Source organism: Triplophysa rosa, linkage group LG17 (genome assembly GCF_024868665.1).
Source record: "Triplophysa rosa linkage group LG17, Trosa_1v2, whole genome shotgun sequence".
Lineage (NCBI taxonomy): Eukaryota > Metazoa > Chordata > Actinopteri > Cypriniformes > Nemacheilidae > Triplophysa > Triplophysa rosa.
Genome location: NC_079906.1, coordinates 19,396,606 through 19,424,265, shown reverse-complemented (window position 1 = coordinate 19,424,265; position 27,660 = coordinate 19,396,606). Strand labels below are relative to the sequence as shown.

The 27,660-nt window shown below is 38.3% G+C and overlaps 1 protein-coding gene across 1 annotated transcript in view; it reads right to left on the bottom strand.

Moving 5' to 3' along the window:
* Nucleotides 1-1,694: 1,694 nt before the first annotated feature.
* The window catches only part of med27 (mediator complex subunit 27), a 42,325-nt gene continuing 16,359 nt past the window's right edge, over nucleotides 1,695-27,660 (bottom strand). Inside the window, exons 4-8 of the mRNA XM_057357356.1 lie at nucleotides 20,199-20,292; nucleotides 11,883-11,990; nucleotides 9,042-9,083; nucleotides 6,170-6,247; nucleotides 1,695-4,282 (exon numbers count right to left, since the gene is read on the bottom strand). Of these exons, the coding sequence (XP_057213339.1) occupies nucleotides 4,148-4,282; nucleotides 6,170-6,247; nucleotides 9,042-9,083; nucleotides 11,883-11,990; nucleotides 20,199-20,292 (457 nt within the window). The 3' untranslated portion in view covers nucleotides 1,695-4,147. The remainder of the gene's footprint in view (nucleotides 4,283-6,169; nucleotides 6,248-9,041; nucleotides 9,084-11,882; nucleotides 11,991-20,198; nucleotides 20,293-27,660) is intronic.

The window sequence follows — 27,660 nt, the reverse complement described above, 5'->3', positions numbered from 1 at the left end:
TATTTGTTCCAACATGCATTTCTACTTTCCTGTAGCTCAGTGGTTAGAGCATGGCGCTAGCAACACCAAGGTCATGGGTTCCATCCCTGGGATTGCAAATACTCAGAAACAAATGTATAGTATAATGGATAAAAGCGTCTGCCAAATGCGTAAATGTAAATGTTAAAGCTGTAATGTGATTTTAGTTAAACCACTGAAGCAAAATTAAGCTCGCGGAAAAATGTTTTAAAGCTGTTTAATTCTAGTTTTAGTTTTGAGTTATGTGTTGCAAATGCACCAGGCATAATATAAGATAAGCAGGAAACAGATGGAACGTGGATGTGACCAGTGACTGAACATGGTGCCGATGTACACACCTCCTACATAAGCCGGGACTGTTAGCATGGAGATCTTCCAGAACATTCTTGGCATCAAGTGGATCTCGTCACCATCTGTCTCCCAGGACAACCTCCCAACATAGACCTTCTCCGCCTCCTGCCACCCCAGCGCGGCGATACGCGGACGCCTGTCAATGAAATTCACGGCCACTTCGAGGCCTTGAGTGAGCAAATATGACCATAAGACAATTCTATTTGGATCATTTGCACCACCTGTTGGGTCTACGAAAACAGATGACTGAGCGTTATTGTTAACACGAGACGTCTACTTCGCCAGACTTGTGTGAATCAACAGGAAAAACGACTGAATCCAGACACAAAGGACAGCCAGGAACGAAGCTATTGATGAACAAAGTAAATTCAGTTTCAGCGTGAAGGATTTAAACCCTTTGAAAAACAAATCAAACTTTAGATCTGACTTCTAATGGGGAAATGTATAAAAGTGAGTAGTGGATGGAGAGTAAAAATGGATATTTCTCTTAAAAAAAGGCATTGATTCGCTTCAGAAGACCTTTGTTAAGACCGCGGAGCCGTGTCGAGCTTATCTTTGATCGATGTATGCACTTTTTGAGATTCAAAAAATTGCCCCGCATTTACTCCCATTCTACCGCTTGGAAAGTATACGTGGTATTATAACTCCGACTGCATTATTCTTCAAGAAGAAAGTCACATTCACTTAAGATGCCTTGAGGGCGAGTAAAACATGGGGAAATGTTGATTCAAGCCTGCAGTATCCCTTTAAAGTCTATTGAAAAGAATAGGAAGATCAGTGATACCAGTGTCATTTGAAACTTGTTATTTAAGTTGGTGAGTGACACTAGCGTTTGTCTCCTTTACTCATCAAGGCTGCGATGTCCGATCTCTTCTATATAGACTTAACAATACAACATTCTGTGTCGACTTGAAACGGGTCAAATATGTTTTATTTTCTCAGCGGATTTGCGCGTATGATCGACGAATACGATCAGCTTTGTGCTATCATGTCTCTGAACCGGAGGACACTCACATGCAACCGCTCGCATGACACTAACGCGAAATTAAGACTTTAATGTCAATGGTTACACTGTCTGGATCATCCCCTACCACCCATCTAGTGCTTTATGCATCATTCATCATGAAGACATAATAATTGTGTGAACAAGTGGCTGATATGAGGCGCCGCTTCTGCAGCTCGCATAGCGAAGGGGGCGGGACTCTTCCGATTTTAAAGCAGATTCGATTGGACGAGAGGCTGAAGTGTAGCGTGATGTCATGGAATTTCTAGATTTGTTTGAGCACACGACTGTCAGTTTTGAACTCTTATATCTTCTAAATGGGAATTTTGTCAGCACGTGGGAGCATATACGTTTATTGACGTCCTTAAGACCAACTTATTTTAATGAAAGGAAAAAACTTTCATATTGATTTCACTGGGGCTTTAATCGTCATTAACAGTTAGGATATGGCATACAGTACTGCAATTCTGAAAAAAACCCACATCACCTTAAAAAATAATCCAGTGACATTGAAATAAAGACAAGGAATAAGACTCTTCAGATTCGTGCAGAAAAGATGAATATGAACCTTAAAGACCTTTCGCAGCCTTGGCAAATTTACACTGGGGCAAGGACCGGGACTACAACGCTAGGCACCTGGTAAAGAAATCAATCATTAGCACGGGTCGGGGGCGTAATTATGCGTTCATGAGGGAGCGCGTGGGAAGAGGTGACGGGGAACAGTTAATGAGGCCACGGGCTGGGGAGGGTGAACGGCCGGCACCACGGGAATCTTCACACACACGCCGCAATCATAAGACACGATACACAAACATACGATTCAACACCAGAGGAGGTCAGGCTGAAAAATGTGCTGTTGAATACAGTACACGACAGTCGTAACAAATTGTTTATATATAGTAGGAGGCTATTTTGGTCTTGTAAGGCAGTCTTGTCCCGTTTACTTCTTCACAAGATGTGAATTGATTATGCCTGTAAATAGTAATAATACATCAAACTTATTGTGCAGAACAATTCCCATGAGGGAACCTCAACAAACTTCCAAGGGGCTTCCAGATGACTTAAAGGCGGGGTGTCCGATTTCTCATAGCCGTTGTTGATGTTCAAATCACCAAAACAGACACACCCCTACCCCCATCTTTCGCTTTCGTCAGCGCTCGGCTCGACTAATGTCCGTCCTGTGCACTGTGGACCTTACTGCTGATTGGCTACAAGGTTGTTTTGGTACTCGGCCCGACTTTGTCTAAACAAGCGTAATTCGGAAATCGGACACCCCGCCTTTAAAATTATTACATGAAAAGAAACAAGCACTAATAAAAATAAAAAATGAATATTTTTTTGTGTCGTCTTTATCTTTATTTTTATACCAAACTATACAAAATTTTGTCAGATCCCTTCAGATTATCTGAACTTTAATCATCGGGCCACATCACACCAAAACCAGTCAAAACTTTTGAATGGCCCCAAATCATACGTACAAATGTAATATCAACATTGCTTAATCACTAGGAAAAACAAAACACTGAAGTATTGGCACAACGGCTTCTAAATCCTAATTTAACAACAAGCGAAGAGAGAGAGAGAGAGACTTCTAAGGATAACTTAAGTCACATTCTGCTGAGTGGGATCTGAAGGCAATGACGGTTTCAGGCGATCAAAGTAGATCATGGAAAAAGCCGAGCTCTATGAGTTTTTTAAATCTGTAAATACAGAGAACTGAGAATCTGCTCAGCAGGTCTGAACATCCGAACCTTTATACTGTATAAGGTTTAGACGATTTAACCCTTTTAAAGATATGAATTCTGACCTTTTAGGGACTCCTACAGCAATGTACAATGTACTCATACACATACAACAAAAATTAATTCAAACAGTAATAACCAGCTCTTGAAAGGTTATTGCACAAACTTTACACATTGCTTAAAACTGAACAATGAATCGGATTTGAACTTCTAAAACCCAGTGAGTAACCAGCAAGATATTTTATAAAAAGGGCAAGGACACGCGAGGAGTCGAGGACACATACGGTCTCAACGTTTTTTGATTTCTGTAGTCCCATTTCTGTTTAGTTAATTCATTTATCCTTATCAGGACTGATGGTCAGTGCTGACTTGTGTTTACAAAATGCCTAAAACAAATATGCTCAATAATTCAAGCTTGTGTACATTGTGTCACAGGCAGAAGTGAAGTCGCATCAAGCAAGGGTAGAAAACAAAAGTCAAGCTCCCACGCAAACACACCGATTGAAAGATTTTGTCATCGTCGTGTTAATATTACATGATGGGAAATAAAAAGCAACCGTAATTTCGAGGTCATACACATTTAAGAACGCTCCAGCAGCTGTGTACTTTGGATTGCAATGTATTTTTAATGAATCGCACGCACGTTTTGCATTTTTGTGCAGTGGATTCTGAACATTTTACATGCACATTTAAAATAAAAAGATGTTTGTGCTAAAATTAGCATTAAACAAAACCAACCTGGAAGACTTATTGTCAACAATTGTTTTTAAAATAATGAGACGGTTTGAAAAACAAAAGAAAATTGTTTTTTTAGATAAAAAATGTTTTTTAAACAGAGAAACCTACCTAAAACACAAAAGATGAATGATGCTCTTGTGCTAGATAGCACAATTATGAAAATATCTTTATTCAGTTTTTTTTTTAATAAAAGTACAATATCCAGCTGGAGGAAAATGTGGGTGAGAAACGATGGAACCCGAGAGAGAACAGTCTAGTTTTCCAAGGCAAGCTATGGAATACTGTGAGGTCCGGGTCACTGCCTGCAGGTGTCATGGAAGGCCTCCAGAGTTCGGAAGTCCCTCCATGTTGGAGGAAGACCGTCCTGCAGGTACTTGCCACAGCGTTGACACGGAGTCTGGAAAAGCTTAATGTAGCTTCTCAACCAGGTCTGGTGAAACAAAGCAAAATATGAGCTGGAGAGTCATTTTTACAGAGCGTGTCACTATGCATTCTGGGATTGCTCTATTAGCGGAAAGTATATGCAGTGTTAACTAAATAAAGTAAATGATAAGGTATACTATTCAAAACCCCCTTCACATGGTAGTGTCTCGAGTATATACCCTAAAGTGTAGTCTAAAGCACCAGGTTCATCAGTCACCGTAGCCTTCCACATCTAATATTGAGGTTTTTGTGAGTCTGTCTGGCATCATTGCATTGACATCAGTGGTGTGTGAGCAGCGGGGGGGTTTGTGGGGTCTCACAGCATTCATAACTAGACATTGATTAACAGCTGGAGAGGTACGACTGCTCTCCTCTCGAACCCGTCTCCACCAGTGTCCTCAGCACAGCCGGGGGTTTACCGGCACCTGTCAGGACAAATTGACTTTCCTAATTCATCTACTGGCCCAAACCTCTCCCCACTGATGACCGTGTTATTCATACTCCAATTAGCACGTAGAAGGGTGTCCATGACCCTGTTTACATATACTGATCTTTCTTTCTGTCATTCGGTGGAATGGGCATGAGAAGCAGATGGACAAAGCAGTATAAACAATAAGATGAAAACATGAAAAAATTCTCAGGTAAGCAAAAGGACGAAAAAGTTATTCTAAAGATGTTTTTATGGTTTTAAAAAGCTGGTTTTGGATTAAGGAGCGTTAACATTGCATTTCAGCCGTGATCTTATGCAGAAGTGATCAATCTCGCTTCAATTTCAACACATTAAGAGCAGAGCTCAGTCGACTGTTCAAAGACAAACCAGACACAATGCTTTTAACATAATATAAAATACAAAATTACTTTTAAATTATTTTTGCAGAGAATAAATGGGTGATACTCACAAAATCTTGGTTTCAAGATGTAAAACATGATTTTTTAAAAAACACTCGTATCAACAAATTTCCTTTATATTTATTTCAAACAAGATATGACACGTGTAAAGGCATTAATAACAAAAAAAATCTTTCAAAAAATGCCTTAAAAATTCCTATTACCGGAACCATTTAAAATTGTCAATCTCATAGCATGTGCTGCTAAAAACAGGCGCAGCCATGATCCCCAAGCAAGTTTTTATCAATCCTACATAATAAGACATTAGTTGATTATATTTTAATAGAATTAAACATGTAAAATTTCTTTAAATGTGGAAAACTACCTGTATCGGTAATGAGAAGGGAAAAAGTCGTATACACAGCATGACAAGAGAAAATTATGTTTTTAACTAGAAAAAAATAAATAATTTGTTAACTTTTTAACCAAGGTACTAGTAGATGTATTCTCTTTAAAAAAATGTTACGGAGGATGAGAATATCAGTCCTTCCACGGTTTCTTCATTTTTATTATATATATGAATATTCTGTCAATAATTTTTTTGGTAATTTGAGAACATCTAGAAGAACATCCAATTGTTTTTTTCACAACGTTTTAATTTTACTCACAATTCGTTAAACATAATGCACTCAGACAAATCGGGACGCGTTACGGTTATAGAATTTCAGCAGAAAAAGCAATAAAATACCAAAATAATTAATTTCTATGTCAAAATTATGTTTTGTCCTAGGTAGAGAACCATTTAATCTTTATTATGATCATTTTTTGTGTAACCAAATGGTATGTTTTATAATTCAAATCTTTACTGCCATGATGTTTCGGTGGTTTCGTGAGAATCATCCAAATAGTGTAACCTCAACTAAATTTGCGATATTTTCTTGTCTTGCCCGAACATACAGCTGTAAGCTTTTCTTATCATGTAGAAAATAGGCGCTTGTTAGAGCACATAGCCAAAGGCCAAACTGCATGTAATCATTACTGCATTACTGCAACATACTGTACCCACCATGAAAGAACGAACCACAACATCAGGCATCTGCGGGAGCTGGTAATGCAAGAGAGCCGTGGTTGCATGATCAGTGACCTGAGGAAACACAGCGAAAAATGAACACAGAAATTAGTGTTTTTAAAAGGTTCAGTAACATACTGTATAAACTCTTGTACAATATGCAAAAGTACAAATGTAGATATTCACCACATTTACTAAAAAAGCTATAATATTACATGGTAATGGTCAATAACAATAATCGTTGTAAGGTATGGAGACACATCTATGTACTGTATTTATGTACTTGCCCACACAGCAAAATCGCCAGTGTCAAAAAAGTCTCATTAAATCTCAGAGTGTTTATATAATCCACACTTTGAGAGTGTGGATTATATATACACTGTGAGTGTTAATTTGTCGTTTTTTAACACTGGCGATTTTATTGTGCAGTAATGGATTTTTGTTAACATTGATCAATGCATTAACTAACAAACTAACAATGAGTAATACTTCTTCAACATTTACCTTAGTTAAGGGAACAATTCACCCAAAAATGAAAATTCTGTCTTCATTTACTCAAACACAGAGAAAGACATTTGGAAGAATGCTTGTAACCAAACAGTTCTTGGCCACCATTGACTAGAATAGAAGGAACATTTTTTAATCATTTCTTTATGCTGTTGAACACAAAATTAGATATTTGTAGGGATGTAGGAAAGCAAAAGTTCTGGATCACTTTTGTCTACCATTGTCATTTTTCTTACTATGATAGTCAATGGTGGCCAATAACTGTTTGGTTTCAAGCATTCTTCCAAATATCTTTATACAGATTTGGAACAATTCGAGGGTGAGTAAATGATGACAGAATTTTTGCTGAATTGTCCCTTTAATGTATCTGCTGTATCTGTTAACATCGGTTCAGTTAATGCAGTGAACGGACATGAATAATTGTATAGGCATAACATTAACAAATATTAATAAATGCTGAAAAACGTCATTTCTCATAGTAAGTTCATGTAAATAATGCATTTACTAATTTTAACAAATACATCCTTATTGTAAAGTGCTACTGATTATTGAGTATTTTTATTATTGAATATATTTTTATTATTAAATATCTTTATAATAAATGTACATAAGTTGTTTTATTCTTACTGTAAAGAAAAAAATTACAGTGTGCACATAACTGTCCCCCTAATTTTTTTGATCTTCTTTTGATTTTGGACTGAAATATGACCGGCACATGTCCTTGACGGATTCGCCCGAACTCGCGGGCACACGCTTGAAGTAATCTTAATTAAAGTCCATTTTCAGATCAATCTACCTACACTCAGATTAACTCTAAAGTCCAATTTTGCAGAAGAACACCATAACCTTATTACTTCCCCCAAAATCCCATCTTCCATCACTAATGTAATTACAAAAAGGGAATAAAAACCGAACCACTTCAATCTTCAGTTACAGCTTCATTAGACTGCCAACGTTGACCAAAGAACTCTTAGAAAAACTGGCCAGTTAATACTTCCCTCAATAGTCTTCCATCAAGGAAAGTAACTCAAATAGTAAAAATTGGACAAAATGGTATTTGGGGCAATGTGAAGAGCGACGACGATTAATTAAGCGAGCACAGAATACTGGGAGACAGAAGTGACATCTGGGAGGGGAAGATGAGAGGCGGCCCATCCCTTCAGTTTAAAGCAGCCCGGGCTCCAGTTAGCGTTCACAGCCAGAGAAATAAAGGGAGTAAACAGGTTGGCCTTTTGATCAGATCGGACGGATGTGAGGTGCTCCGTTACAATGTGAACGGCTTCTCGCAACCTCTCTCTTTAAGTTGCAGGCAGCCCGTCACACGGCGTTCTTTCCCCTTTGAAAGGAACGCGAGTTTCGCTCTCTCTTTCAAAGGCGCATCAGCATTACCCAGAGTGCCTCTGAGACTTACTGCTCTTTAATTCCAGTCTAATGAGAATCTGGGAGGGTGGAGTGAAGGCAATGAGCCCAGATGTTTAGGGGGCTGTCAGATGAAGGAATCAAAAACATAGGGACAAAAGATGCCTGACGGATGAAAGGCAGTGATTGGCAGCAGCGAGGTGACAATGCATGTGACTGTCTGTGAGAGAGAGAGATGTACTTCTAGACTTCAATCTGAAAAACAACCATGACAATATTTCCGTAAACATTTTATGATTAAAGAGAGCCATGTTGGAATTGGTTTTTAAATCAGGATCCAAATGTTCGAGCGTGAGCAAAAACCTGTAATTTGACATTAAAATGATTCTCAAATTTTGCAGTGAAATTCAAAAAACATTTTCTTTAATATGGTGCGTGACATATTTTGGAAGCGGTCTGTTTCAATTAAACAAAATACTGCTTTTTACTCGCCCTCCAAGTTTACTGTATTAAAACATACCACGTGTTGCCATGCCACGTGAAACACTGATTGGGAATTTACGTTCAAGACGCCAACAACTTAACTAAGTTATTCAATGTCCGTGTCTCATGATGAAAAATGAAGAGAGCAAATAACAACAATGTAAAATAAATTATTAAACACGCAATATATTACATATCAACATATATTTTGTGCTTAAATAAATGATTTTTACTTAACCAGATATTTCGTTTTTATATTTACTAAATGTAATGTATGCAGGAAGATATCTAAATTATTCATTGCATGCATCAAGAAAATTTCCTCAATCTGTCAAATAATGTCTAAAAATGGTTTAGATTCCACTGAGGTCCATTTTCTCAAAAGAAGGACAGCTGACATGTAAACATGACTACATCTTGACAATGGTTTGACACAGAAACAGTGCAACTGAAAATGCTCCATCAGTTGAGATCTACTGCTTAAATATTGAGAACAGTATATAACAGCTGGGCTACTCACCTTCTGAAATACTTGATAGTTGGACTTAGACCAGATGTCCAGCTAAAAAGAAAGAAAGATAAAAATGTAAACTCAATTTGTCATTACAAAATATTTTTTTGTCTGATTCATTCAAACACAAACTCTTAAGTTTCTAGACAGTGATTCTACGGTCGTGCAAATTGACATGAAGGCTTTGGATAAAAAGAAGCATCTGCCAAATGCATCAAAGGCATACATTTTATCAGTTTGTGTCTTCCCAGGGGAATGAACTCATGACCTTCAGTCAAACAAAGCTATCACAAGGCCTCAAAAGACTAGGAATATAATCTAAAAACCCTATTGAATAGCTTTATGCTACTGGAGTTTGACAGATGTTTTCACTGAACTAAACAAAGCGACATAAACGGCTATTTTAAAACCGTGCGCGAACCTCATCCACACCTACAAAGAAAATACAAGACAAAACAAAACATACAGCGAGACGGCGCAAATAAACACATGAAAAAATATTTGACAGTTCAAAGGTCAGTCGCGGCTGGCCTTGTGTCCAAAGTCAGACCTGTGAGCGTGAAAAATACCCGCCACCAATCAGTTCGCTGATCGAAGGTCATCAGAAGAGTTTTCAAAGACGCAACGAATCAAAATCTTCTCTGATTCTAATATCAAACAGGCCCGGTGTCAGCATTTATCAGAGAAATCAGACTCCATCTCCCCTCTGTCCTCGAACCCACCTCTGTACACTGCTGCCCTTTGAAGTATAAAGAATGCCGGATCGCAAATTACCCAAGAGACGTCTCGGATAGTCTTTGAAGCCCAACATTGATAGCATAGTTTCCCTTCTCCTACCCCCTCTCGCTCCCTCTCTTTTTGTGTGCTCGGAGGCTCAGATCGGCTCTGTTATGACGTGCATATGGTTATGGTACGCTTTCTGGCATCATTTAGATCATAAGGCCTGGAAAGGCGTTTAAAGACAAAGTCTGTCAATATTCAGTTCTGAATCCATATCTCCCTCACTCCCAATATGACCTTTGAGGTCGATTCAAAAGCGCAGGTGCTGTTCTCTTTATAATTGACACAAAAAATACTACCACTTAGATATTTATTTTTTCTACAGCTTAGATTTTGTACCCAGGGAGTACGCACGCTGATAAAAAAATGTTGAATGTAAGTCGCTTTGGATGAAATGATCTGCCAAATGCATAAAAATGTAAATTTAAAACAATTTATTATAATCGTTGCTAAATCTATATTGATATTTACTGGCACACTAAAGCAAAATATGCAAATCAACAACCATGTAAAAGCTTCTAATGTTCCTTTTGCACTGTGTTTTTAATAAATAAATAAATAATGGAAGTCAGCAGAATCAGTTTCACATTTGTTCCTATTCGTCCAACATTCTAGATAAATTTCTGTTTTAATGAAAGGCAATGTTAAATCTATAATGAATGAAAATTAAACACTGTGTGTTAACTTGCTTTTTAAGGCCACACTTGAACTTGACAAGTTTTTGTGTTTTACCCTACACAGAAGTTTGAGCTTAATTCTATTTTGTTTGTATTCCCTTTATTTAGAGACGGTTTAAAATGAATCTTTACCCAGCAATTAAATTAAATGTTCTAAAAATTCATCCTAAGCATTAAATAAACAGTCCGAGAGATTTTTCTTAAAAGTTACATGGCTCTCTGGAATACTTGATTCTGATTGGTCATTTGCGATATTCGAAGGTACATCATTCTCAGATAAAACTGATAACGCACTGCTCATCTGGGTACAAGTTAATATGACTGGTGCAGTTTAATACTTAAAAATAATTTAAATATAAAATAAATAAAAATTATTAACATACAGTACATGAGATGATATTTATAAATGATCACACTGCATGTTAGTCTTGTTTGAACTTTTGTGTCTTGCTAGGTTTTTCCTTGAATAAGGTCTGCATTTGTTACAAATTCCAATTTTTTGTATTCAATACCAATTTACAATATTTCACGTCCAATTTTTGTCATTGCAAAAGTACACAACAAAGAAGAACACTGCACAAAATACTGTGTCCCACAATGCAATGTATTCAAAGAAATCTTTTTCTAATTTGATTTGACTACAATGAAAACATGTGTACTGTACATGCTCAAATGACAATAAAACCCCAAATTACAATTTACGGCATTATACGCCTACTTGTTATATTCTCGCATAATGTTGCATAATCCATTTTAAATACTATTTAAAAAGACAGCCTGTAATAAATCTTTATTTCCGCTAGTACTGCATTCCATCCTCATATACTGTACAGTATATTCAACAATAAACATTAATATAACCGCCACAATGAGAGAGGTTTACAGTGCTGTTACGATATCCTGGTGCGTAGCGCGTTGCTGCGACTGTCAGTTCAAACTTTGTCGCGATCCGGCGAAGGTTAATTTGCGATTGCTCACCACATGCATTTGGACGCAGAGGCCCAGCGGCGTGCAGCACAGAGCATCAGCCTGGAACGCGCTTCAGAAGATTCACATTCGCTGCCATAATTATCTATGATCAAGCGGCCCGGCAGCTTTGATGGCCACCTCATATTAGCGTCACTGAAGAGCGTTCAAACGTAGCGGCTTTTGGGAGACGCGCAGAACGCTTCAGAATGTGAGGCCGCTGCTCAACCTGACAAGGGGGATGTGAGGATAGAGGGTCTTTCACACGTACAGTATGCTTTTCATGATCAAGAGAGAGCCAAACACATTGTGTGAAATATTAAAAAGCTGCGAAGAGACTTTTAGCTTGACATCCAGGGATCGCACAACTTTACCCAAGCTATGTTTTATACCCAAGTTTTACGGTTAACCTGGAATAAAGTTTTACCTTTCCGTCTTCCATGTACAAGTTCTCGTGGAATCCTCGGACAATCGTGCGGTCAATGAAAAGACTCCGCATTACGACAATGGCTTTCAAAACTTTTCCCAATGTGACCTGCACGGAAAGAAAGATAAAGAGGTTATCGTTTCAGTTTTTTATTTGAGTTTTTCTGACAGGAGGAATAACTGCACTGCAACCTCTTCTGACACACTAATTTATTAAATTTGTATATTAAAATTATCCAATAGCCCGGGCATTGCATTGGCAGCGCAAAGGTTGTGGGTCAGATTCTCAGAGAACACACAAATTACTTACTTGGAATGCATCACAAGTCGCTGTGAATAAAATTGTCACATGCATAAATGTAAACAAATGGCATTTTAATAGGAATAAACTTTAATATTATTGTGATGGATAATATTTGTATTGGCCCTGACAGACTTAAATAACGAATGTACACAAAATGCATTGGAAAAGTTGGGAAAATTCGATGACGATGAAGGCAGTTTCGAAATGACCTTTGTATATAAAAAACAAAATTGCATTTGTTAAAATCTGTCAATAAGACCTCCCTCCGGAAGTTCCTAACTCAATAAACACACATTCATTAATCACATTTGCTCAACCCAAACCATTTTCAACCCAAACTTAGCTTGACATGGAAGTTTGGGCAGTGCTTTTCCACCATTGAAACAAACATGGCAACTCAACTTCACTTCAGAGACAAAGTCTCAGACTACCGCCTGAAGCATCTGCTGTCAGAAAGGGTTTTGGTTGAGTCTTTAGGCTTCAAATGGGTTTAATCTAAGGCAGAAAATCCCAGTACAATTTCTTCAAATCCTCAGATTCACTTATGTTTCGCACACCTGGGACAGAGAGGGAGAGAAACATGGACAGGAGAAGGTGTGAGAGCTCTAAACCCACCCCTGTTTGATTTGTCAAAGCTGTTCAAACAATATCACCGTCCTACGAACAAAACAGCAATGTTTCGCCAGAGCCCCGCTTCCTGAATAATTGATGTATCAGCACAGTGAGAGAGAGACACCAGAAACAGAATCTGAATAGACTCACAGTTGCGATGGGTCTTTTTGTGGCCGCTCTGAGGGGTTTAGAAAGCAGCGGGTTCGACCACACCGCTCACTGTGAGAGGGGAACATGCTCAGGTGGTCTGAAAAACCAGAGGACAATACAGACCGGCGTGATAAAGTTCAGGTGAAGTAACACCTGAATGACAAAGTTTAACAAAAAGAAAACTCACTTGGGAATAAAAGGAGTGTTAAGGTTCCTCAGCATTATGTTCTTATAAATGCCAAACCAATAATGCAATATGAAAGAGACCGAGGCTATCAAGAGGAATTTTAGATCGGCAGACTTTCTTTATGTTTGTTGAAGGGGTTTCGTAACAAAGACGAAAGGAAAGAGAAACGCATTACAATGAAACTTCAGAAGCATTAGCACTGATGGATTGTCTTGCTGCCAATGAAGAGAAGCAAACAGATCGACTGAAGTCCAGTGACAGAATCGAGCGAGGCTTCATGCATATATGAATAAATGCATGAATAGTAAATCATTTGTTGCTTTGGGTGAAACAGAGGATTGTAAACAAAACTAAAGGAGATGTCATAGACGTCTCGGGTTGAAAACTGAAAAATGTTTTATGAGAAAGACTGAGTGAATAAAGTTTGAGTATTTTCAGAATTACAGATACATTAAAATGTTTATTTGTGGATGAACTATCCCTTTAAGATCATCATCATCACATGGTCCACAAACAAAGAACAAAGAGTATTGCGCATAGATATAAATAACTAGATGCCACGTTCAAGCGCTCCAGGCACGTAGACGTGTCTGCCATCTTGGAACGGTCCACTTACGTCACTCATAGTTGACTAGAATGCCTAGTCTCGCCTAGCCAGACCTTCATAACTTATCACCGCTTTCTTTGGCCAAGGCCCGCGCCCAAGAGGTTATATGACTGACAGGTAAAGCAACCAATCACGTTTCGTTTTGTGCCGCGTCATGTTTAGAGGCGTGGAAATGTCCGCGCAGTAACAGACCGGTGTACATTCACGAACGTGTCAAAAGTTAATACTAACAAAATGATTATAAGTTTATGCCGTGAACCTCGCATACTTTTAAGAATGAAGCGTTTAGTCGATTGTGATGAAATAGCAACCGTTGTAAACACGACAGCTTACTTCTTAGATCTGAAGGCTTTGTTGTTTCCAGGCAGACCGTTAAAGAACGCGACACGCACGTCTCCCAGAAATCCTGTGAAATTCAACCAATCAGATGACGACTTCGAATGTGCTGAATTGTTTCCAGAAAAGTGTGCCTTATGCATCAGACGTTTAGCCAATGGTCTGTGGGCGTGAGACTAAGAATGCCCTAACACTGCGCTGCGCAGCCATGGCTATGAAAACCGCAGGGATTTAAATTCCCGAAAAATGGGATAACCTTTCGTTGTTGTCAGATATAAGGTTTGAGTTAATACAACAATAAATATGTTTTCATAATCATACACAGTCAGCTTGATTTTGAGTGTTAACAGACCGGCTCACACCGTTCCAATATGGCGGACGACCTACATATAGCGGCCCATAGAAACAGATGCTAATGGGGCATCTAGTTATTTATATCTATGGTATAGTGCATGAACTAATACACGCACGCACACGCTCAACATCATGTATGCAGAAAGTGCACTGCAGAGTAGACATGACCAATCATGTCAACATTCATTAGGAATACTCAGTGAGCCCTCGCAACACACGTTTTTCCCGCTTTGCTTATCAAATTCATGTCTTTGGGAGTAACTGAAAGCCTGGCCTCTGCCCAGATCCCCTCTGCGCTGGCAGAGCTGACTGAAACTTTCACAGCCTGAATACATTACCCCTGACAGCCTTTAAAGTCAGAGTTCTTCCAAATGTAAATTGAAATATTATTTTTCTTACCACTGGGAAAACTGAGAAGGTGGACATAAAGACGAATACCTTGAAGTTCACTGATAACTGTTGCCTTATAAACGTCCCCGTTAGCCCAACAGCTAAAGAATTCTGGCATGTGACAAAACATGGCCCCCATTGCCTTCCATTGTATAGACACAAAACCACTGAGACACTTCTCAAAATATCTTCTTTCAAGTATAACTAAAGAAAGAGTCATATACAGGTTTTGAATGACATGAGGGTGAAAAAATTGAGACAACATTTTTATTTTTTGGGTGAACTGCCCCTTTAAGATGGGTTGTCCCAGGCTGGGTCACAAATGAATGAAATAGAAACAAAGCAAAACTAGGAAAAATTAGAAATGTCACCGGCAATCGGTAATACAAACATCAAAAATATCAGTAACATTATGTCATGTTTCAAGAATAAACTAGAGGAGAACAGAAGCCAGAGCATATGTAAAAGTGAGAAATTAAAGAACAATGAATATACGTTACAGAAAAATATGTAGAAAGTGTTTTTGATTATGGTATATGTTTTAGTCAGAGAAGGTTTACTTGGAGCTAATTAAACCAAACAAAATCAAAAGGACAGAAACAGTGGTAGGAAAAGTTTGAGATCTCCCGTCGAGTCAATGTGCCTTGTGGATTTTCAGAGAGTCCCGCTGAGTGTTTCTCACTGATGAGCGGCCGGGGGAAGCACAGAACTTCACACAGACATTTTCCACACACGCTGTGCTTCTTTTTTGTCTTATTTGACCACAAGATAATTTCTGGAAAGAGACCTACGCAGGCTGCCAAATTAAATAAGAGTAAATTACCCAAGAAGAAAAATACAAGACAAAACAGATTCAAAACAACAGTTACTTTTCTATTAGCTTGATGATCAAACAAGTAATAAAATCATGGCACTATTGACAGACAATAGCAACTTTTCAACTGAACATTTGGGCAGAGATCAGAGAGATAGAGATGTATACTGTACATACAGGTGGATGGAGTGATAGAGATGGATGAATAAAAAAGACAAACAGACAGACACAAAAACACCTATAATGCCTTTTCCCTAAAAGCAGATTTCAGCAGTTGATCAAAGTCTGACAAAGTGCACTTATAGTGCGGTTTTTATAACTCTCCTACCTAAAGTACACCGCTAATGTCAAACTCATACTGGCAGAAAAACAGCCTGAACTTCCGCTCATGAAATCTGAACTTTTCAAAGAATTAGCAAAAGTATATCGCCAAAGTGACTCAAACCAATTTCTCCTGAAAGGAAGAAACGAGAAAAACCGAATCCCTCGCCGCATCCTAGGTGTGAAGCCAGTTCCCACCGTCAATAGCTATTCTGGGCACGCTTTACAACTACGAGGAAAGTAAGTCGCTGGCCCACGGCCAGAACAACATAAATACAAAGGGGGTGAAAAGAAGTTGACTTAGAGTGTGGTAAACGCCAGGGCGTCCTGGAAAGGTTCATTGGCCGATCTAAAGTGCACCCCCCGAACCGACTGGATCGCGATGGCGGCAGATGGCACTTTTTATTTGAAACGAGAGTGGGCCGTTGAGAGGGAGGGGAAAGTGGCAAAAACTGTGAGTTTTCACAAAAATGAAACGGTTTCTAAGCAACAAGTGAGATCTCGAATCAGACGCGAACAAGTAAGGGAAAAAAGCCAGGCGCCGACGTGGCCAAGCATCCTGCCCTCTACAACCCACCGGGATTCTTGGAGAAAAATGGATCCTCACTGCTTGAGACTAAAATAAGTTTCATGCTCGGCTGAAACTCTCTGCTAAATCCTTTTTACTCACTACGTGCATTTCTAAAACACGCTTATATTCACTTTAGGGAAATAAGTCTCATCCAAAAATCTTTGTTTTAGCCTCAGACGACATGCCCACAGTCTGCTGGCGAACCGTATGATGCATATAGCAAACGAAACCCAAGGATTTAATAGTTACCGCATTGACCAAAGTTTGACAGGATAGGGACTTCAAATAAACATGATAAACTAAACAAAACGTAGTCACTTGTCAGTCAAATGGTCTTGTTGGATGGAGCTGCTTTTCGAAAACTGTCAGTTCATCAGATTTCGAGGTACACGAACAGCATTATGCACGATTTTGACAATCTTGGAAATCTGAATGCCAGTGCTGAGGTCGCAGGAAGTGGCCACCTCATTAGCTTTCAAAGCAGCTTACTGTAGCATGAAGCAACATGAGGAACGAGCTGACACAATATCACGTCGCTGACTGCAAAGAGGGGTGTTTTCCAATACCCTGTACCACCTTTCTAAATACGACCCGCTCTGACCCCTCCGCTTCATGCCGCTTCTGTCCTCATCAGCACAATCCAGGACTCAGAGGTCATTCCGGAATACCGTCAATATTCCACCCTCGGAACGGCTGCCGTTTGCCCATCCGCCCCCGAGGTTTGCACTGCGTGGCAGCGACCTTGAGGCGGGAAAAATATATATTTTTGTAAATCAATAGCAGTACAAGGTGACTTTAAAATTCAATTAACAAGAAATTGTTTAACTTTGCTCTGGCGTGAACCTCTGAGGTGACCAAAACCATGGACAACAAACCAGTACGTTTCAGTCAGGGTGGAAAAACCAAGAAGAGAGAATTCTGGTTGCAACATTTCTATACTTTTCCAAATAAATCACATAAAAGTAGCTTGAGTCCAAAAGTATGTGGCTCCTTATCAAATGATCAAAAACAAGAAATGTTGATATTATTGAGAAAGAAATGACATGGGATGAAAATAGCACAGCTATATTATAGAAAAAGTCCATTCTAAAGCTTTGTGGTCATTTTTAGCTTCCGACCAATCAGAAGCAAGTATTCCAGAAAGTCATGCAAGTAAATAAAAAGTACAAATAGCAGCCAACTGATACGTGATGCTTCCCACGTTCTCCAAGCATGCAGACCTTTCTATGACCAACAGCTCCTAAAATGTGTTTGTTGGGCTGTACGGATCCATAAAGAACCTTTAACATCCACAGAACCTTACATACATTCTACAGACTATAAGGTAAGAAAAAATGGTTCCTTTAAGAAAAATGTTGACTGAAATGTTCTTTGAGGAACCTTGAAAAAATGTAATTGCAAAGAATCTTTTGCATCTTCATTCTTAAGAATGTACCGATCAAAATCGCTTCCCTACCATCAGGTCACAGCATTAAAAAATGCTACATTAACTGAAGTCACTTTAAAGCATCTACGTTTCCCAGCAAACGCCTATAGACAGGTTCATTTCCATACTCGCTCTACATCTGTAACTCAGGCAAGCATCCTGTGGGATGTTTCACACTCGTAACTGGCTTTGATCCGGACCGCTGCAGGAGCGACGAGCTCCAGTTTGTGGCAGCACGTTTAAAAGTCAGTTTTTAGATCTCAAAATCTCTCTTGGATTAAAAAAAATCACTGCACAAAGTATATCATATTTTTGCATTTAATTAATAACAGTCGCAAAGGTTAAGCTATCGGTATTACAGGGCGATAGAAAGCGGTAGGGGGTCCAGGAAAGATGCGTTATCCGTGCTAATTAACATCCTCTAATTATGGTCGGGCAACATTGTTAGACAGAACGTGCCCGTGGAGAGCCGCCTCTTCTGGCTTGTGGCCCAATTAATGCCGCCTCACTCTGAACAGACGTGCCTGTTTACAAACTGGTTTAAAGCGAGTCAGTTGTGGCGAAGACACCCGTCTCTTGTTGGAAAAGGCAGATGATTTTAACCCTCCCTCGCGTTTCTCAACATTAGTACCGCTACAAGAAACAGAGATGAGGCAAAATTGAGAAAACATCCATTACTAACACACCAAGGTGCTCCAAAGCAATTAAACGATAAAACGTCTGCCACGTGTTACAAAAGAATGACTAAGTGAAAACTTTTATTTTGAAAATCAGTAGGTGCGATCTTTAATTTCATAATCTTCACAAACCGAGACAAAGGACACTCCTGTCTTGAGGGAGTGTCCAGAGAAGGCCCTGGCAACCGAATCGGCCCCCACGGTGACGGATCACTTCGGTCTGCCAACTGGGCCATCTGGAAGCGCGTGCCCTGTGGGTGTGAACCAGTGAACTCCCACGGCTGGGGAAGGGGCATTTGTAGTCTTCCTGGCTCGGCTGCCAAGATACCTCAGTCTATCTTTCCTCTCAGTCAGCGTTGCCAAAAGACATGACGACAGCAGGAGAAGCGTCAGAGGATGTCTCAGAGGTATGTGTGGGGGGTGGGTATCCGTTGTGAATGACCCAATTGAAAACGTGCAGGCCTGATCAATGGTGCATCATCTAACAATGTAATAAATCAGACCAAAAAGCTATAAAATATGGTCTAGGTAGGGAGGAAGTATTTATAGGAGCCATGATAAACATGAGCCCATTGACCACACTGAGATGATGTCCCATTCATAAATTTAGGTCACAAAAACCGAACGATACATTGTGACATCTTAATGTTGATGCCATACATTACTGTATTCAATAACAAACATATATGGACACTGTAAAAGTCAGCTAAACTAGGGCTGTACAACGATTCGTTTTTTTACATAATACCAGTGTGTGTGTGTTCTGTGTATAATAATTATGTATATATAAATACACACACGTGCATGTATATATTTAAGAAATTTTATTTACATGCGTTTTTATTATTTACACACTTTTATATTATATATAAATATTTCATATCTAAACGTATACATTTTTTTCCTGAAATTATACATGCATGTGTTTGTATTTATATACATAATTATTATACACAGTACACACGTATATTATGTAAACAAAACCTTGTATTTCCATACAATTATTGCGACTAATCGTTGTACAGCCCTTAATCTTCAATTATACCTTTTTGCTGTGTTTTCGTTAGATCAGACAAACAAAATATTTAGTATTATTTATATTTAGTATATTTAGAATACAAATCAGCATATTTAAACATTTAGCAGTGGGATCTCAATATTTGAGACCCCACATATAAAGAAAATGATGTCAATGTCCTCTGGACATTGGGTTAAAGAGATAGATCGCCCAAAAATGAAAATTTGTACCTAATTTTCACACCCTCATGTCATTCCAAAGCTGTATGACTTTCTTCTGCAGAACACAAAATAAGTTATTTTAAGGAACGCGAGTAAAGTAACTGAGGTACTTAAACATGAGTACCATTTTATCAAGTTTGTACTGTACTCAAATACTACTGAAACTAAATACTAAGTTAAATCATATCATATTATATGATATTTATTACTCTTTACAACATAACGTTTATTCATTATGTGTAAAAAGTGATACTTCTAGATGTTTTTATATGACATCTCAAGCATATGAAATCACAATAAATACTCCGTATTGCTAAGTGTAGTCTTACCAGGAGAACTGCTGACGTCCCATTGGGCCGGAAGAGCTCGATTGACATATCAGGAAACATTCGTCCGATTCTGGATATGACATCATCCACATATCTGAAACGAAAAAGAATATCTGAAGTAGAACAGCTGCTGACCTTTTACTTTAGGCAGAAGACGTCCTTGGGTCACGGTCACTGTCAATACTAAATCAATGACTTTTCATCAGGGGCTCAGTATTGAAGAAAGTAATTGTTGCTTTGGATACGACACTATCGACGTGGCATAAACAGTCGAGGTGGTCCGTGTCAGCAGGTAGTGGTCACTTTTGAATCATCACATTAAACATCGATCTTGACCATTTCACTTCCTGCATTTTAATGGTTTACACACAACACACACACACAGAAATATAGCACCACGCAGTACTTTGCAGATGTTTTACAGTATATTTTTACAGAGCTTTTCAGAACTATAATTCTGTCAAAAAGAAAAAGAGAAAAAACAGCAAGACAAAACTTGTACTGTATAATTTTTTTCGTTACTTTTTTGTTCCAGTGTTTGATGCTACAACAAACTAATACAACAGAATTTTTAAATGTATTTTAATTTATACCTTTCAAATATGTAGTGATTCATTGTTTTACCCTCAACATTTTTAAACAATACAATGTTTTTTGTATTGTGGTTGTCTGTCAAAATACAACGTAACTGTGTGTATTTAGGGTACAATACTAGATTTCCAAAATGTTTAAAATGTGATTTTTAGCACAGAATGCTATTAAACGAAATTTGCATTTAAGATGTGATGGAAATATCTTCCTATTCCTAAACAACATTCAGGGGAAATAATTTAAGAAAAATGACTGAATTATCATGTAATGCCCAAGCACTACATCCCCTGTTGTTAGTAGACAAACTAAATGAAACTACAAAGAGTATAAGGTATGTTTTTCTACAGGGCTAAAACCAAAATTAGTCCAAAGTTCTAAACATAAAACCACAGCTCTAAACATAAAGCCTTAAAGCATCGACTTACGTCTACCCTCAACATCAAGGTTCCACTGCACATATCTGACATAACCTTCAATGTTTCAGAAGAAAATGAATACTTAAAACCCTGCCAGCGCTGCTCAACATCCTCGTTAGACATCAATAAACTGAACTCAGAGAGCCAAAAGCCTTCAGCCATCCCTTGAGTCAGCAGAACAGACCCCAAGAAGAGTCGCCCAACATGTACTGTAGGGTCAATGCTAATAAGGGTTTAATGAAAATCTCCGTTGCCATCAGCTATCAATAGACTTCGGGGACTGGCCCCGCACACAGAGGAGGAAAATAATTCATTAAAGAACTGATGGTGGGCGGCTGGCAGAGGGATTTGTTTAAAAGTCATTTGAAAGTTATTGGACCAACTGAGCTATTCTTTTTTTTATGAAAGCTTGTGGTCTCGGAGAAGTCGAGTAACCCACAGACAGGTGCAAACAGGGACAATGAAGCTGTAAAGATCGACAGAGATTAAGTAGTTGCTATACGTCGAACGGGGCTGGTGTATTTCTCATGAAGTGATTTTCCTACAGTGCTTTCTTTCTTCCCAGAAGGAAACATCAAATGCAAAGAGAAATTGTTCAACATCTCACTGTTTGTTCACTATTTCCCTCGTGGCTCCACTAAAGTTCGACCTTAAATTACATTTATTAAATAGAACAAGAACATAATTATAACAAGTTCATTATTATCTCCAAGTATGCTTATAAAGATTTTAGTATAAATTCTGGATATCATAACTCTACAAAGTCTGTTTTCACATTTTCAGAAGAATGTGCCTGTGCAAATAGATGCTGTACCCTAAGAAAGCTGGGGCCACACCAAAAGATTTTTTAAAATCTTATAAGAGTTTTAAACTGTGAGAGACCACAAATTTAAGAAAAAAAGTCCCAGATTTAATCGTTTTGCTCCTATAATGTGTGGTGCGCCATGATGTGATGATGACAGCACACCACACACGAACAGACTTTCAAACGGAGTCCTGGCTGTGAACACAGGAAATCTCGCAAATTCTCTCGAGATTTCAGAATACGTTTTTTATTATTTCACTGTACAGTAGGCTACATTGATTATATATGCAGTTAATATAAACAAATGTGTACATATAACTTTGTATGTGATCTTAAAAAAATTATTTATCGTTGAGAAATTGCTCAAGCAGCGTCGTCTAAAGCATTTAAGGTGGCACAGAACTAGATATAATTTTATAGCAACTCAAATATTGTTGTATTTATGTCTTCACAGTAATTAAAAAAGAATATTGACAGATAAAAGAAAAGGGTTTGGTTGAAGTCTTCGGTTGTTATGCTTCTGTCAGCTGGTTTCTGATTAGGTATTGTTTTGTTCCACGTGACAATCAACAGAGTTCTTGTGCGTTTGTCCTCGGGGATTCCCCCGCAAATCAGGATTTCTGATCATAAATATTCAACATGTTGAATATTTACCAATCGCGACCGGGCGGCTCCGATGTTCTTCCGATCAGGTTCATTCACTATTAACACACATCACACCACAGGAAAATCTGATAAGATAATCTTTAGAGCCGTTAAAGATCATCGGGACTTTTCCTAGGTGGGGAGAAATTGGCCCGATTATCTTGTGGTGAGGCCCTAGTATAAGAAAGAGAAATATTTATTTTGATGCATACCTTAGCAAGCACCACTAAAAAGTACATTTGCAGTCATTACTTGAATGACTGGTCAAATACTATAAACACAATTTCCACCTTCAAATATCCTAACACACTTAAAAAATGATCTTAAATGATGTAAATTTGGTGGACAGTTGTGAAGTTTTTGTACATTTTCAAGTATCTGTATATCGTACTTTTTATTCCACAGTTCTTCACAAATACATGTTTTACCGTTCATTCATACTCTATGGCTGGAATACACTACAAGACTTTCAAAATCTGAAATTGACATCATACACTTGCAGACTTTTTGCAAGTTTCAGAAAGAAACACACTAATGCCTGGCTCAGATTACAGGATTCTCGGCCAGATTTTCCCCTCCTGAGAATCCTTGAAAAAAATCGTATCCATGGCCTCGATCGGGTCCGATGTTTGGTCCGGATTATCACGTAATGCGAGGCATTCACTGATCAAATCTGCAGACTGGCACAGACTTTCCGCAAATCCAGACTGAAAATCTGTGCAAAAGTCTTGTAGTGTATTTTGTTAGTATCATTGAAAATCTAGTGTTCTTACTTTTGCTCAACTATTTTTATTCTTTCTGACATAATCTTGTGTGGTTTTATCCATTCAAGCACGAAAGAGAATTTAACACGGATGCGCTGTCTGACAGAGATTCACCGACGCAGCCTTCAGCCCATGACTGTTTACACCAGACTGGACCTCGCGTTGCGTTTTGCCGCGTCCCACAGTTTAGAAGCTGTCTATCTCCATTGAACGCGTCAAAGCAACCGTTTCAAATCGCGCTTAAGTGGTTTAAAAGCCTGTACACGAATAAGAGCGTGATTACATAATGTAACGCTAGACAAAGGATGTCAAAATAAACGGATGCTGCGTTAATTGCGATAAATATTTTCTCACGCGTTAATTTAAAAAGATTAATCGCATGCGTTAACGCGTTAACTTTGACAGCCCTAATTTTTATTAATAATATAACTTCAGTAAAAGTAGGAACATTTTTTATTTTTATCGTACATACTGTAGTTATTAAAGATAAAAACAAGAAAGTAAAAATGTACTCTCTGTACCCCTTTATATTTGCTTATCAAATGGGATGTCAAAACAACGATGAATTTCTATCTTAATCGAGTGATAAATATTGCAATTACTGAACTTCACACAAACAAAAAATTACATTTCTAGCCAATCACATACACATCAGCCAAGCAATACTCTTAACTATTGGCATAAGAATGGATGTAACCAAAGGGTGTTAGCAATTAAATCTCCATCGGCACCACAGCGGTGTGTTGGTCTGTCACAAGACAAGGCATGTTGTAATTTATCAATGCGTCATAATTCATAACCTCAGGAGTGAAAACTACCTAATCTCAATGCAAACTAACTCATCATCTCCGGAATCACATAAAACGTTTTTTCTACAACTCTGATTGTGTATTAAGCAAAGTCAATGAACAAATGTATACAGTGATTTCAATCTAGGGGTGCACATTTTGATTTTGCTTGGCTAAACCTTAAACAGAAAAAACAGATATAACAAAATAACTATGGTTACTTCATAATTCTGCATATTCTCATGATATATTACTGGTCTATGGCTTTTTAGATATTTCTCTTATACTAAATACTAGTGGTCTTGATTTGTTAAACAAACAAAAAAACACATTTAGTTTAAATTCAAATAGTCTGTCAAAGTAATTAAAATGATATGTTTTCTTCCACACAGAAGTGCACACTTGAAACCTGCCTTATGTTTATAGCTCCTTGTGAAATTGACTCCCTATAGCTCTGCCCCAGGCTTTCTCTCTGAACAGGTTTTTAATTGCCTCCCACCCATCTGCCCCTTTACACAAGTACAGGATGAGAGTGAGAGGTCAAGGAATCGAAGGAAATTCCTCTGGCATTGTGATAACTGCATCATCGTAGCATACAAATGCCCGTCAATTAACAGTACAATTTTAGTAAACATTAACAAAATATTTTTGGGAGATTGACCACCATTCATAGTACAAGAGGATAAAAATAACCAAGCAACTACTAATAGAAGAAAAGGTGGTGCTTGGGACTGGTCACATTTGGCTACACTGTTATTCCTTATAATTGATATACATCCTTTAAAAAACTGCCCTAATTTACACTGTAAAATTCATATTTACCTCCTTGAAAGATCCCAGTGATTGATATTTATTGATAAGAATGTACAAATCTGTTTAAACGTGACGTCCTGACACGCTCAAGTCTTTTTTCCTATCAACCTTGTAATCTAAATGCAAAGTTAATGAATGCTCAGTGGACACGCAGGTTGTGCAGCAGTTTAAGGATCCGCTCTGTAGTGTGAATTGAATGTTAATGCATCAGATTATCATCCGGGTGATGAAACAGTTTCAGTGGATTACACACACACACACAAAAAACAAAGCGGCCACAAGAAAGGGCATCTTTAGAGACCCAGGGGAATGGTGGGAAGCTGGTGTCGGAGGACCGCTAAAAAGGAGGTGCGTGTACTTTGTTCATCTTGATGTAACGAGGTAACATTGCTCCCCCAGCATGATGGATGATACAAAGTGATCAAATAGCCCTTTCTTGTGACTGCATGTGAGGGTGAGATGAATACTGATACACCAACACTGGCTTTCCTCTAATCAGGGATCAGCGATGACTAAAATTTTCATAACGCTTTGCTGTCTATGGTTGCTGCAATGCAGTACAGGAGCAAGACCCATCTGGACCTGCGCTTACTTCAATCTGGAGAATTAACTTGACTTCACTTTATATACTTCTGATACTACGATATGTTTTAAATAATTATAATAGAATTTAATATTTGTATTTTATGTGGTAGTCAATTAGTCATTCGATTAAAGCTGCAATTTTTTAAAAGAAATAATAAACAAACATAAATAATCAGCATTTTAATTTGAGCTGGGATTTTGTGATTTTTTGACATCTAAAATTAAGTAAATACAGTAATTTGCAGTTTGCGTTTAAACAGGGATAGGGATTGAGAGGATAGCAGCTTTAAATCGTTTTAATGATATAACATGATATGCCGGTTAATCATAAATTTTTATCAACATTTAATTAATTTTTTTAAATAATTATTACAAAGCTCTACTTAAAAAAGCACGTTTTTGGGGTCTAAAGAACAAATTTGCCAATTTATTTGGTCTAAAAACCAATTTGCTTTTGTCAGGAAATAGAAAACACTGTACTTTTTAATGACTATGTTGACAAAGCTGACAAGCACATTTTAATACTTTTTATTGGTTAGATATTTGTAAAAAAAAAAAAAAGGGGGGGAAAATCACAAAATATGGAGATACGAGGTTAGAAGGACAGCAGCAATATGTAAAATAATAAGTCACACAAGTAAATAGCTCAATTTTGGGTGAATGCCTTTTAGAAAAACAAGCAGGTCACATTAGGAGAATGTAGGGATGCGGTCCTAACCCATCTCGCTGATGAGAGCAGGCAGCAGTAAAATGACAACAGCACTCAACATTGATCCCAGAAGAGCTTTCAGAAGATTCCAATGCAAGAGAAACTCCATCTTTAGCGTAACAGATGACAGTCACCACGATCGTATCAGCAGGTCACCTTGAGCTGTCAGCAGTGACCAGCATCGCGACTGGCCGTGTGTATACTGTTACATAGGACAATTTTTTTTCTTTGAATGTGCACGTCAACTGAATGGACATTTATAAAAAAACTGTCAAATCTGATTTCATGTTGGCTTGGAGTCAATAACCGAACAGTGATCAACTGGAAAGCTCTTCCTAACTTCAGGTAGGGAATATAATTGAAGTCCAAAAAATACAACTAAAGTTACTAAAAGCTTACTGTACATCCAAAGTGACTTACAGTGCTTTACATTTCAATGATGAATCAAACCCATGACCTTGGCGTTCCACAGGTTGAGCTACGCAGGAAAAGCTCTAGACAAAACCCTGACATAATCTGATTTACAAATAGGCTCGATTACAGAACAAAGATCCAGATGTATTTCTCACATCATGTTGCGTAACGGCTGTCTGCATAGCAGGTGGGAGAGGGATCAAGCAGAGCGCAATCACTTTCAGTCAGATTATGTGACTAAATGCTGTGTAATTCTGTTTACAGGATTAATATTGTGATGAATGCAGAGGATGAAAACAGCGATCACTGAGAGTCTCCTCTGGGCCTCAATTATCACAGCAGTTTAATATGCCGTTTAAAACCCATGAATCATTTTGTGCGTCTCTGCACTACAACCAAACTCATGCTGGTTCATGACTATCTACGTCTGAATGATAACATCAGACTAATGGTAAAAAATGGATCGATAGAACGCCTTGTTCCTTCATTCGATTATTTTGAAGGTTCTTCAGGCTGCTATTTGTTTCATCTTATCGCTATAAAATATTTATCGCTACGACCGGGCATCCGTTTGCTTACAGGTTACTTGGGGCATCAAATCTGGGCCAATTATCACTGTAATTATTTATCACATTATGATTTATTTACATGGAAATCCTTTAAAATGCATTTAGAAGCTTCTGGACGGCATTCTTTTCTACGGTCGGTCCACTCATTTGAGCACGTCAGATGAGAACGCTATCAAAGAAAAAGGAACATAAAAGCAAACTTGCATGAAGGTTGCGCTGCATAATTCATGCGCCGCTCTTTTTAGAAACGGCAAATTCATCAGGACACTGACGTTTGACAGAGGAGCCACCGGTCTCTGTTCACCTTGCCCCGTTCGACATCCTCTCCCATCCGAGAAACATCAGAGCCATTAAAGATCCACA